At 31.9% G+C, this 13278-nt stretch overlaps 1 protein-coding gene across 1 annotated transcript; it reads right to left on the bottom strand.

The window, feature by feature from the left end:
* Positions 1–2246: 2246 nt before the first annotated feature.
* Positions 2247–4450, bottom strand: LOC118045961 (uncharacterized). Its single transcript, XM_035054716.2, has 2 exons — positions 3851–4450; positions 2247–2856 (listed from the first exon to the last, which is right to left on the bottom strand). The coding sequence occupies exons 1-2, from the start codon at positions 4220–4222 to the stop codon at positions 2617–2619; spliced, it is 612 nt and encodes a 203-aa protein (XP_034910607.1). The 5' UTR covers positions 4223–4450; the 3' UTR covers positions 2247–2616.
* Positions 4451–13278: the final 8828 nt, after the last annotated feature.

The raw sequence follows: 13278 nt of genomic DNA, 5'->3' as shown, positions 1-13278 counted from the left end.
TTAACACAAAATTACTTTACCAATCAGTTTCAAACCAGGAGTCAGAGACATAAAAGCACGTATTAATCACCCATAGAAGCCATACTGGGATGGTTAGAGTACAACTCTTAGGATTATAATTGGTTCGCCATTTATTCAAAATTGAAAAACAAAACTTTAAATAATTTATTTAACGAGTAACTAAAAATTTTCAAAATATTTGTACTGGCTAGAACAATATAATTTTTTAAAAAAATTGAATCAACAAATTAATATTTAATAAAATAAGAAATACAAAATCCTAAGAGACATGGTTTAACTGATCAGATTTTAAATTTATTTTTTAAAAATTATTAATTCGAGTTTTATAAATTTTTAAAATAATTAAAATTTTATATAATTATTAATTTTAAAATTTATAAAATCAGTGAAATACACAAATTCGGATATCTATATTAATTATAAAACTTCGTTCTCGTTTACCGTTGAAGATGGCAGCCACTGCCATGTTTGTATTTTCTTATCTTTCAACTTCAACGGTAAACGAGAACGAAGTTTTATAAACAGCTGTCAAGAGACCACAAAAGATGTGAGGTGAAATTCCCGTTTATAGGCTTCTGTTTCTAGAAAACTGGCCACGCCCGCAACAATACAACACAGCCCCAGTATAGAGTGGGCTTACGCTGATGGTTAACTTTTAACTGTTAGACTGACAACGGCCCAAATGCAACTTTGCAACTTTACTTGAAGGACCTTCCTTGTTTGTACCAGTTGGAAAATATTTTAAAAAAAATTTAATTTAACTTTTTATTTTTTCATAAAAAAATAATATTCTTTTTATATTTTATTTTCATATTATTTTAATGTGCTAATCTTAAAATTAATTTTTTTTTAAAATAAAAAATATTTTAAAAAACAACACTTTCATACTCCTAAACACCCTCTAGGTGTTTGAAAATGTAATAACAGATTTTTAAAGTGATTTTTCATTTCAAAACGCAACAAAAATAATATTTTTTTATTTTTAAAAAATTATTTTTGATATAACACATCAAAATAATCTAAAAATATCAAAAATATTAATTTTTTTAAAAAAATTAAAATATTTAGAAAAAACTGGGAATGAAGCCATTAAAATCGTTTTATATTTTTATCGATTCTTTTAAACTTGTAATTTCTGCACAACTTTTTTTAATTTTTACCCCGTTATAATTACAATTTTAATCTCTTTACTCTTTCTCTTCTTTTCTTTTTTTTAACAAGGAACTAGTCGTCAAGAATTCTATTTATATTAATATCATTTTCTCATCCAATTTACTTTTTTTTTTTTTTCTCTCTGATAAAGGTGGATGTTGGTGGAAGCCCCGAATGTTCATGAGGTAGGCATGGTAACCGACTGAGAGAGAGAGTTGTGTTGGTAAATTGTCACGTATGATAAGTTGGCGTGGCTGAACATGCGACCCAGAACAATCTCGTCAAGAAAACACGAGATGATAACGCTTTGCTATGATAATCGAATCGGAGAGCCTTATATCACGCCATTTTCTCGCCGAAAAAATCCCATCTGTTCACAAAATTAACAATGAAAAAAAATAAGAAAAAATTATTTAACAAAAACAAACAAACAATAAATTCCGTATTTTAATAGTTTAACCATGCAGTTTTACACGACGTTACCCAAGCATCTCATATACAAAGATCCACCGATAAAACTTCCACGACAAGCTCCGCATAGCCAGTTTTTCTTGTACGATTTACGTAGCCTGCAGGTCACTAATTGAATAGTTTCTTTTGTATTCTGGGATTTTTTTTTAATTTAAGAATAAAGTGAACTAGTGAAGTGATCTATTTTATATAGTGTTTTTTTATTTATTCCCGTTTCAATTTTGTCATTATATCCACGCGCGATGTCACTACTCTCAACCATTGTAAGAGTAAAACAGTGCCGGGAGGGCTAATCTTATCCGTAGAAAACCATGATATTGATCCTATCCCGGACGGCCAATGGCTCAATGATATCTGTCGAGTGGGTCCCTATCAATATAAACATCATTAAATACAGGCCAGGTCCCTCGTATAAGAGCATCAATACAGACAGGTCCCCCCCCCCCCCCGCATCAAGCTCCTAACAAAAAAATTGTGCAATAGAAAACAAAATCAGGATTTGCTTGGTTTGGCATGGATATCAAAATCATCCCTTAATCCCCCCCCCTCGACGAATTTAAGAGAACTAGGAGAACAGCAAGAAGCTGCAAGGACCCATCATCAAGGAATAAAAATTATATGATCCAACATCCATTCAATGGATCATGGAGTAATTCATGGAGCAGAGCATCACCTTATCTAGTGATAAACCCAAAAGTTAAACAAGTATTCAAAAGAGTAACTTATCTATGGTCATAGCTTACACAAATCTAAAACAGCTGATTTAGATAGTTCTTGCAAACCCCACATAACTGTGCATCACCAAATAAAACATTTAATCCTAAAAAATACTGCAACATGATGATACAGGACTGAAAAAACATAATCCAAGAGCATGCTATCCTTCATTCTACAATGAGATGGGCTTAAGAGAGAGGGATAGAGAGATTCCTACATGTTAAATAGTCAGTAAACCAAACAAGGGTCCCAGCCTTATCGCTTGGATGATCTCTCATCATCCTCCCCACCACCACCATCATCCGAGTCATCTTTATCCGACCTCTTCCTCTTTATTGGGCCCTCAACCTTCCCAGCAGGCTCAGTATCGTCTTCATCATCCTCCTCGTCAATGTCTTCATCATCACCATTATCTACTGGTTCAAAATCAGAAGCATCTTCCTCGTCTTCAGCAAGACCTACTGGCCGGACAAGATACTCGGTGCCCATATCCTCCTGTATGTTCAAAATCAATATGTTAAAAAAAAAAAAAAAAACAATACACGAGGAGTTGACAACAGTATTGACAGAAAGGAGAACTGAAAAAGGAAGCAACCTATTGAATTTACTCAAATTTACCAAGAAAAGCTTAATTTTTTTTGTTAATGAACAGGTTTCATGAGGTTGTCATTATGCATCCATCCATGATACTGGAAAGAAAGACAATAATAACTAGCCTGGAAATCACATAAATTTACACACACATCAATATCTTCTACATTAGGATTAAGATTAAACTGCATCTTCAATTATGGATAATACGAGTCAAGGGCATACACTAGCTCTAACAGAGGAAATTGGACCATGTTATATAGACTGTTTCCACAAAACCAGATGGAATCAGATGCCCAGATCTAGGTTCTGAGAGGAAAAACTACTGAATGGCGGAAAAATGAACACCAAGCTTATAAATTATATTTAATAAAAATATATATTTAAGGAGTTTTAGGCATCTTAATGGAGAAAACAAATATGCCAACTAACATGAAGTTGAGAGCAGGCAGCATATGCATTCACCATATATCTGTGAGAAAAATAAGAGATCTACAAGATCGGTGAAGCTGCCGAGCACACTAGATAATAAATTTAGGTAATTAACCGCAAATTCTTACTAGAATACAGCAATCTCTTAACAGGAAAAAATGAACCAAGATGTTCTCTTCTATTTTCTAGCAGATACTCCATAAATCACAAAAATATATGATGCATATATACCAAAAATTAACTCTAATAAACAGATCTGATAGAAAATCCCGAAAAGTGCAAAAAGAGAGACAAAATTGAAATAAAATAATAGGCTGTCAACCATAAAATTTTAATCTAACAACAGATCTAGACAAGTAACACAAAAATCACTGAAAAATAAATCTAACAGATTAATAACAAGATTAAGCAAAGCTTGACCTAAATAAAAATAAATAAATGAAAATTTTAGCGACTGTTTCGTTACCTCGTCTTCGCCATCCTCTTCATCCTCATCCTCGTCGTCATCGTCGTCATCGTCGTCGTCACCTCCCTCACCGTCCTCCTCCTCATCTGCATCCTCCTCGTTATCATCGTTTACAGACTGTCCTGCTGGTCCACTAGAAGAGTGTAAAACCTGCACCTCATCATCATCATCATCGTCATCGTCATCCTCATCATCATCATCATCCTCATCCTCGTCATCCTCGTCGTCTTCATCGTCCTCGTCCTCGTCGTCATCTTCTTCTTCAGCGTCTACTCCGCTCTCATGAATCTTAGTTTCCTCTTCTTCTTCATTCAAAAACTTGATATCTTTCCTTTCTTCAAAATCCTCTCCTTCTTGCTCCATGATTTTCATGTTCAACGGAAACTTAAAAAGAGTGTAATTAGAGACTAGAGCAATTTTCTTGAGAAAACTTTATTTTGATTTTGATTTTTTTTGGAAAAGAAATTGGGTATGATGTGAAAGTGTTGGGCTGCGGCTAGAACTGCAGGGGGGTTGTTACTGCTTGTTTCAATAAAACCCTAAAATTGTTCAGGGAGTATCTATCCGCTTGTCTCGACGTGGTCTTTAGTTTGTTACCATCTAATTAGGTTTGTTAAAACGTGGGCTGTTTTTCTGCTTTTTTTGTATTCTTTGTAAAGCTATTTTATATAGCTATTTGCTTTATTTTTTAATAGATGTTGAACTTTCTCAAAATATTTGTGATCTGCTTAAACTCTTGTTTCTCAAAGTGATCATATGCTGTTGGAGGTAAGGAAAAATGTAAGGTGAATATCAATAATACTTTAATTTTGTATTCAAAATGACGTTGAGAGTACAATTCGATATTGGACTTGATTTTGGTGTTATATCCTATAATATTACAGAGAGATTTTCTGGCATGTTTTTTTTTATATATATAAATTATCACAAATTTTATTGGGCAGTTGTGACAATCTATGGAGTGTTATGAATGCATTATTTCTTCTTCGTTTTTCCTTATTCGGTATGAATTTTCCTCCTTAATTGAAGTTATTTTTAACTTTTCACTTGGCAGGAGTTATGGCACATGCTTTTTGCTGGAATTGGCTTTGATTGATTGCTACTCACAAAGTTGAGTTGAGATTATATTTCAAGTAAAAATATATTTGTGTTTTATATTTTAAAAAAAATAAAAATAAAAATCTTATATTTTTTCTTTCCTTTTAATTATTTTTTTAATATTTTTTTAAATCATTTTAAAATACTGATATAATAATTTTTAAAAATAAAAATATTATTTTTATATATTTTTATATAAAACATATTTTAAAAAATATGTATTAACATGTTTATCTGATCCTATATAATACAAATGCTTTTTTAATAACTAAATAAATATTAAAACTCCTAGTATATATATAAATTAACTCTAATAATTTCAGATTTCTAAGAGATTCCTAGATACAAGAGTACATATTAAACAAATACATGTATAGGTTACGATAGTAATTCACATTGTTAGTTTTTTTATTATTTTGATTTTTTTTTTCGTTATATATATATATAGTCTTTGGTTGTTGATTTTTTTTTTAATTTAGTCTTTATATAGCATGTTTACGAGAATTTTGAGTATATAATTTATTTTAATTTATCTTTTTATAATTATTAGAGTAACAAAAAAAATATTTCAACATCAGATTGGTATCAAAAAAATATTTTAGCATCACAATATGATTTATTTTTAAAAAAGATAAAAAATAATTTTGAAAAAAACCAGGTTATTAAACTTTATGAAATCGATAACCTAGTTTGTAAATTTGACGAGATAACCTTGGTTGCTAATGTTTGCATGTTTGGAGGGTTATTTTTTTATAATTAAACTCAATTATGTGATTGTTTGTGGTTAAATTTTAGAAAACTTATGGACTCATTGACATGTATGACGAGTTTAACTTTTTTATATATTTTTTGTTATAAATTATTTTTTAAAAAGAATTGTCATTTGATATTAGACTGGTGATAATTGAGTTTCGTGACTTGTTTCATTTTGTTTTCTATGAGATTATTGTAGTCTTAAAAAACAGTATTAGTATTGGTTATACACTCGATTTTGCGATTGTTTATTTTTGTTATCATACAGTTAAATAAACAATAATTTAAAAAAAAAATCAAATTATTAATCTCAGTGGAGTCCATTAACCGGATTGCAAATTTGATATGCTGACCCAAGTTATCTAATTTATTAGTTTAATGAGTTTGCCCATCAAACTTAGTATGCTTTTTTTTTTAGTTTCTAGTCCTTTGTTTGTTTTTCAATTTTTTTTTCTTATTTTGCTCCTATTCAATATTGGATTAGTTAAAAAATAGAGTTCATGGTTTATTTATTTTTTGTTTTTTTATAGGATTATCATAATTTCAAATAAATATTTTTTTTATAGTTGATGCTCAAGTTTGAAAGCATTTAATGTTGTCGCAAAATAAAATAAAACAATTTACAAAAATAACAAAGTTATTAAATCTATTGAAACCATGACTCGGGACACAAAGGTGACCGGGTTTATCCAACTTGGCATTTTTTTCGATATAAAAAATGATCATCTTAAAGTTTTTTAAAAAATTATGGCATGTTTTTACCAGTCATCTAAATTGTATTTAAACTCGTTAAATTGAATAATTCACCATAAATTATATTTTATGTTGTCTAATTCGAAACTCGAGTCAAGCAAGAAGTCGGGTTGATAAGTTTTTAAAAACAAACTTGTTTGGATTTAATGATATTACTAAAATAATTTTTATATTCTATATTTTTTAAAATTTTAAAAAAATAATTCGACTCAACACGAGGTAAAACACGACAAAATATCATAGTAGTTGTTATACCAAATCATATACATGTATTATTAAGATCCATGTCCATGTCAATGTCCATATCCATACAAATGTCAGCTGTCTGCTACTCACTAAATATTCGTAGCCAAAACCATCAAAAAAAGATCAGTGATCTGCATTTGCACGAACGAAATATTTTTCATATGTTCTTTTAACATGTCATGTGCTTGACTCTATTTTAGAAGAATATAATATCTTACGAAATAATCAGAATGTGTAGATTTCCACTTCCCTCAATTAATTCAGATATCCATAGTTGTCAAATCTTTTGTTTATGAACCGATCCGTGAAAAATATAACCATCATCAGGATCCAATTTACACTCCAATGAATCATTAGGGACTAATCTTCAGATCTGACTCAACTCTCAGGAACCCGGTTGAAAAAGTAAAGGACGGGATAGTAACATTGTTAAACACCAGGGACCAGAATATAATTTGATCGTTATCTCCAGTTCACATCCTCTAAACTCAGTGGCTATAACCAGGATTCGAGTTCTTCTCACCTCTTGACAGAACTCTACAATTCACATGTCCTCTGAACCTAAGATCATCAAGGGTTCACAAATTTTCAATTCTCAAGTTAATCTTTAAGCAATCCATTCTATTGAATCACGAGTCCTGGTTAATTTCTCAAGAACAATAAATCAAAATCAATGCATATATATTCCACCCAAATCTTAACGTCCTCTAATAAAGCTTTATAAAAACAAATCAATTCAGATTAGTCAGTAAAACTCAAACTTAATACTGAACAATTATCACAAATGCTAAAAACATAATTCTTATCCTTCTATCTTTTCCTCTCTACATCCTTTTTCTTGCCTTCTCTCTCGGTTACCTTCCTTTCTCTTCTCTGTCTCTGCGTCTTGCTCTCTCTGTTTCAGGGCAGGTAAGAAGTGGCGGCGGCTCAAGAAAGCACAAAGCTAACATGACAGATGAAATGATGGGCTCAAGCAAGAAAATTAAAATCATGGGCCACAAAGGTCCAGCTGAAGATCATGGTTCGTTTCCCGAACAAATCCTTTCAACTTCCAACTTTTAATTATTATTACTATTATTATGTCTAAAAATCATACATAACGTAAACTTCATATAATGTACACAAAGAACGTGCACTAGCACAGGCTTTGGTCGACCTTTACTATATGTGCCAAATTCTTCTAATTTATTGTTTAACTAGCAGCAGTAATTATCACCGGTGCTTCTTTTGCTGAGCAAGTCACCGTAAAAGAGGCCAAAATTGTTCCCTGAACTTGAACCAGGAAGGATTAATCAATGAACCTGATCAGAAGCACGTGGTAGCGTGTTGTTGTAAGCATACAAGCCATGTGGATTGTAGTTGTAGTTGGGTAGCTTTGCAAATTGGTGATGGCTGGTATTGATAATTGTTTCTGACCGGTCAACGCTCTAACGTGAGAAGTTATTACATTAACCGTCAGCTAGGACAATTCTTCCAAGAAAAATCGAGACGGCTTGAAAATGATGTACTGTCTTCTATTATTTTAATTCTAAAAATCTACTTTTAAAAATAAATATTTTTATTTAGTAATATATTAAAATATTTAATTTTTATTTTTTAAAAAATATTTTAAATTGTAATAGAAGTACAAGAATTTTATATCAGCGGAGAAGGAAACACGATGACAGCTCATTCCCATATCAGCAATTACTTCTTTAACAAAAAACTTATTCACTGACGATAAAGAGCTGGAATCTTTTTTTTTTTCTTACCATAAAATCAAAGTCAGTAGGGATGACTCACTCTTTGTTAAGAAATTGTAATCGTAGAATAATAATTTTATATTTGCTCTTGAGCTATCAGTTGCAGTCTTCACATTATCATTTTAAATATAAATCATATATATAAATAGATAAAAGAAAAGGATAAATCCAAATTGTGCACGTGTGGCAGCCTGGCTCGTTGATATTAATGAAACGATCGTGGGATGATGCTTAATTAATATTGCGTGGTCTCATTTGTTTCGTGTCACATTCTTAAGAGTAGGTGACCATCTAACAGCGACGTCGCTGGCTCCGAGTTAATAAATGGGGCAACACCTGGTCTTTCAACATTTATTGCATGCCACATTAGGGAAAACCCTTTTAACATGCCAAAAAAAAATATCCCACCAACAATTTATAAACATACCACCCCACCGTCTGGCTCTGCCTGTAGGAAAATTCCAACACCCTTTTGCATTAAGTAGGAAATTGCCCTGGTACAGGGATATGCGTCCTATGTGGTATCCATCCATTTTCAGGTGGCCGGAATCCGGACTCTCTATGCCATCATCGTCACTTTTTCGGTGGCCGGAATTTGATTTCTCGTATTTCACAACAAGGCTGACTCTAGAGAGCATCAGGTGGTTGGATTTCGCTATTGATGATGTGTTGTGGACCTTTGTTACGGCGTTGGAGTCCGTGGCTTTAACTGCTATGCTTTGCTTCTTCTTTGTATTCTGTGGCTGCACTATCTGACGAGGATTAAGTAATCCGCCTGGTTCATCTCTCTGAATTCTTTTATTGCAAGAATATACATGACTGGTAAGTTAGAGACGAAGTTTGAGAATTTGTAGATTTTTTGTTATCTCAATCTTCTCATAGTTTCTAGTTACGTTGTCGTAGTGGGCTACGATTTACTTCTTCTTTGTGTTTTCTTTTATGGTCTGATGGTCATATGCTTGATTCAATTTGATTATCCATTCCCCAGCATCGATTGATCGCCATATGTTAAAGTTGACTACTTTTTTTCTTTTCTTTTTAATCGGACTTGATGATTGCTGATGAGCCCTAGTTGCTGCGAGTTTAGGCATGGGTTTTGGATTTATGTCTCATTAATTACCAGATTAAATCTCGCCTCACCTTATTCTTGTAAGCACGACAACAATCCAGGTGCCTCATGTGACAGGATGAAGTTTGGTTTCACCTTAATTCTTAGCACAATGACTCAAATTCAGGTGCTCGTAAGTTTACATGAAATAAAACTATTTGATTGGTTAGTGCAGTATATCCCAACAGTATTCGAGAGTAGATTAATAAGAAATACTTATTCATGTTGGAATTGGAATTGAGCGTTGAACTCCTTCGAAATCCAAGCATCTGAGATCAATTGAAACAGCTCTGTTAGCATTAAGCATTTCAAATGTCTCCAGCTAGCTGCACAGGATTTGCTGCTATCCATGTTCTGTCCTTGCTTCGCTTCGAGACGCCATGGTGCCATGATTGATTTGAACAGCGGAAAGATAAAGAACAAAAAGAAAGAAAGAAAGTAGGAGAAACAATTACAATTTGAAATAATAAGTTTCCTCCTTTTCTGATTGCTAAGTTAAACGGGTCTTCACATTTGCTAATTCAGTATTAAGTGCTTTTATTTTTACTGGCGTGCAATGTCTGAAGCCATTTTTTTTTAATCCAAATATCCGATTTTATCAATCTAAAGGTTAATTCAGAGGTCCCGTGAGGTCATTAGAACCTGTTTTCTAGGTCAAAATCCACTATGAATGCATACTTTCAGTCTTGTTTATTGTTATTTTTTCATGATTTGATCTGCAAAACAAACTCATATAGCTCATGTTCAGAAGTTATGGATTTCCTATTTTTCTATATACATTTTGAATATTCTGAGTTTGTTGATGATTTTACTCTTTCTTATTTTAACCTTATTTTAATAGGATAAACCATTGAATAAAATTATTGTTAGGTTTTTCTCTCTACGTCTAAGGGGTTTTTTTAAGAATCTACACAAACTAGTTGCTTATTGTACATTATGTTTATGTTTATTAGAAAATATTATAAATTATATTTTAAAATTTTACTTAACAATTTAAACTTGTAGGTAAGATAATTTTTTAACATGTTATTAAAGTCTTGTTAACTAAATGATTATGATTTTAAATCTTATTATTTCTATTTATTTGATAAAAAATAAATGTAATATAATGTATCCAAACACAAATAACTTTTAATTAAAAATATATATTAAATAATAATATAAATTATATATTAAAATATCACCTAACAACACAAAGTTAAATCACTCACTTATTTTGATTAGGAAATCAAATTAAACCTCTACAAACTGATGACTAATCCAGACATCTCCTTTTATTCAACAAGCAACAAGAATTAAGCGGTGAAATCATTAATGATTATTGACTATCCGAATCGAAGAAGAAGTAATTGAATAGAGATCTTCCTTCATCAGATACTAGGCAGAAATGATACCGTTGTCTTCTTCTCCAGAGTTGTCTTCAACATCTTCCTTCTTTTTCTCTGGAAGAATGACAATGATAATCATTAATGATTATCCACTCTCGTTACGTTCAAAAATCTTCAATCTGCAGTGAATAGAGAGGTTAATATGACATTCCATTTAATCTTGTACGCTTATCTGTATATTTTTGCAGATACGATAGAAATTAATTTGCCCAAAACGCCGTATATTGTTTTAAAAAATAATATTTTTTTATTTTTTTAAAATTTATTTTTGAAATTAACGTTTTAAAATAATTTAAAAATATAAAAAAATATTAATTTGAAGTAAGGAAAATAAAAAAAATATTTTTTTAATATATATTTTTTTTAAAAAACAAACAAGTTTATACTATATGAATTGAAGCAAGTCTTTCTTGCAAAATGCGAATTACTGATGGCTCGTTTTGAAATTTTATTATTGCGGCGGAGTATTTTGAATGATCATATAATGTTTCTAAATTAAGCGCGGCGATGGATGACCTTTTATCATCATCCTATCCGCCTAAATTGAGGGATGGCTTCCGTTTGATTACCGTTGTCGTATTTAGATGCAAGTGTAGATACGAGATCGGGAAGATAGATTATGTGAATACTTGTTTAAAAAATAAAAAGGAATAAAAAGCGGATAATACAAGGGGCTTGACCCACAGTAACCAGATCCATGCAGAGCGAGTGATTCACGAGTTGAATTCCAAAGGGTGCCCCTTTGTCCTCTAGTCTGATCAAACATTGGAACTTGAGATAGAACTCTCGACACGTCATTTGTCCGAATTCTTTCTTTTTGTTTTTGAACACGTGGTCCAAACTTGTTTGCATCGCAAAAGGTCCAGTTTTTTTTATTTTTTGTGCCTGGGCAGCGAAATTGCAAGAACATCATTCCGATTTCCGAGCTAGTGCTGTTGCCCAGCTTAGATCATTCCAGAGAGTCAATTTGGGACGCGCTTCTCGTAATAACAAAAGAGACAGCTCATGGCCTGAAAAAACCCCCTGGAGGCCACGAACTGTATACCATCTGCCCTTCAGAACATGGTCCAGATTTAGATATCATGTAGATTAGATTTAGCGTGTTTGTTTCGGAGTTTTTTTTAAAATTTTATTTTATTTATTAATACATTGATGTTAAAAAAATAATTTATTTCAATATATTTTTAAAAATAAAAAATTAAAAAACTGCCACAATATTAAACATTACCTTAGTATTCCTTACCATAATATTTATGGTTTTTATTTGAAAACTAAATAAATTAATATTATAGAAAAATGTATCTACCTGAGTGGGACCAGCATCTCAAAAAAAATCAAGATGAAAACCTGAACCGATTTATATTGTAGCAAAAAGGATTTTAATTAATTATTTTATCATCCTTGATATAAGCTTTCAAATAAGATGAGTTGGCTTGGCACTAATAACGAGTAAAATATCCCACCAAACTAACAGTTCAAATTATAAAATTTGAGCAGCCCAGTAAAAAATAACTATAAAGCCCTTATTTTTTTAACTAAAGGTCACAAATATTTGAACTTCCAAGTACTTAAGCAAATTAGTTTGCTGAGGATCTCTGCGTGTAGGATGGTGCATGCTAGAATTGCAGGGAAGGCTCATTATGATCCTGGTGGTCCGAGTTCAAGAGAGAATTATGAACATAATGAAACGACTGCACAACCCGAACCAGGGAGGGAAGAGAGAAAAAAAACCAGTAAAAACTACACAGAAACGTTCATTCACAGCCTCTCAAGTATTTTATCTGATCAAATCAACCCATCTAATTTGTTTTTGGTCAAATTAAATCCTCTGTTTTCGATTTACTGATAAAGATTACCCCTGTCCACGTATATGCATATAAATGCAGCTATTTAATGGATGGATTGGACAGTTGTTCAAGACGAAGAGGGATCCATTTCACTAAATGTTGAGGCTCGAGGGAGCATGCATAATTTTGTAAATGTTCTGCTTCTTGTTACTTTTCTTCCAGTACATTACTTCCCAGACTCTAATGGCATCTTTCACGATGGAACACCATATAAACTATAATCAAATTTATTAAAATAATGAACGTAATCTGGGGCATGTGACGCCAGCTTTTCTCCTTGAGACTGCCAATATGGAGACACTATTTCTACCCTTGCTTAACAGAGAAACACTTGAGCAATGTATCTCTCTAACATGTCATGAAATTCGATTTCGTTAAAGAAAGACAAGCCTAACTCCCTGTCAAGAATCAGCTAATCACCACGCACCAAGCCTAGCTATCTTCATCCCCCAAGAGATGAAACATCCCGTGTTAAAAGAAGCTTTATTTTATA

The sequence above is a fragment of the Populus alba genome, chromosome 10 (assembly GCF_005239225.2).
Source record: "Populus alba chromosome 10, ASM523922v2, whole genome shotgun sequence".
Lineage (NCBI taxonomy): Eukaryota > Viridiplantae > Streptophyta > Magnoliopsida > Malpighiales > Salicaceae > Populus > Populus alba.
This window is presented reverse-complemented; position numbering and strand designations above follow the sequence as displayed.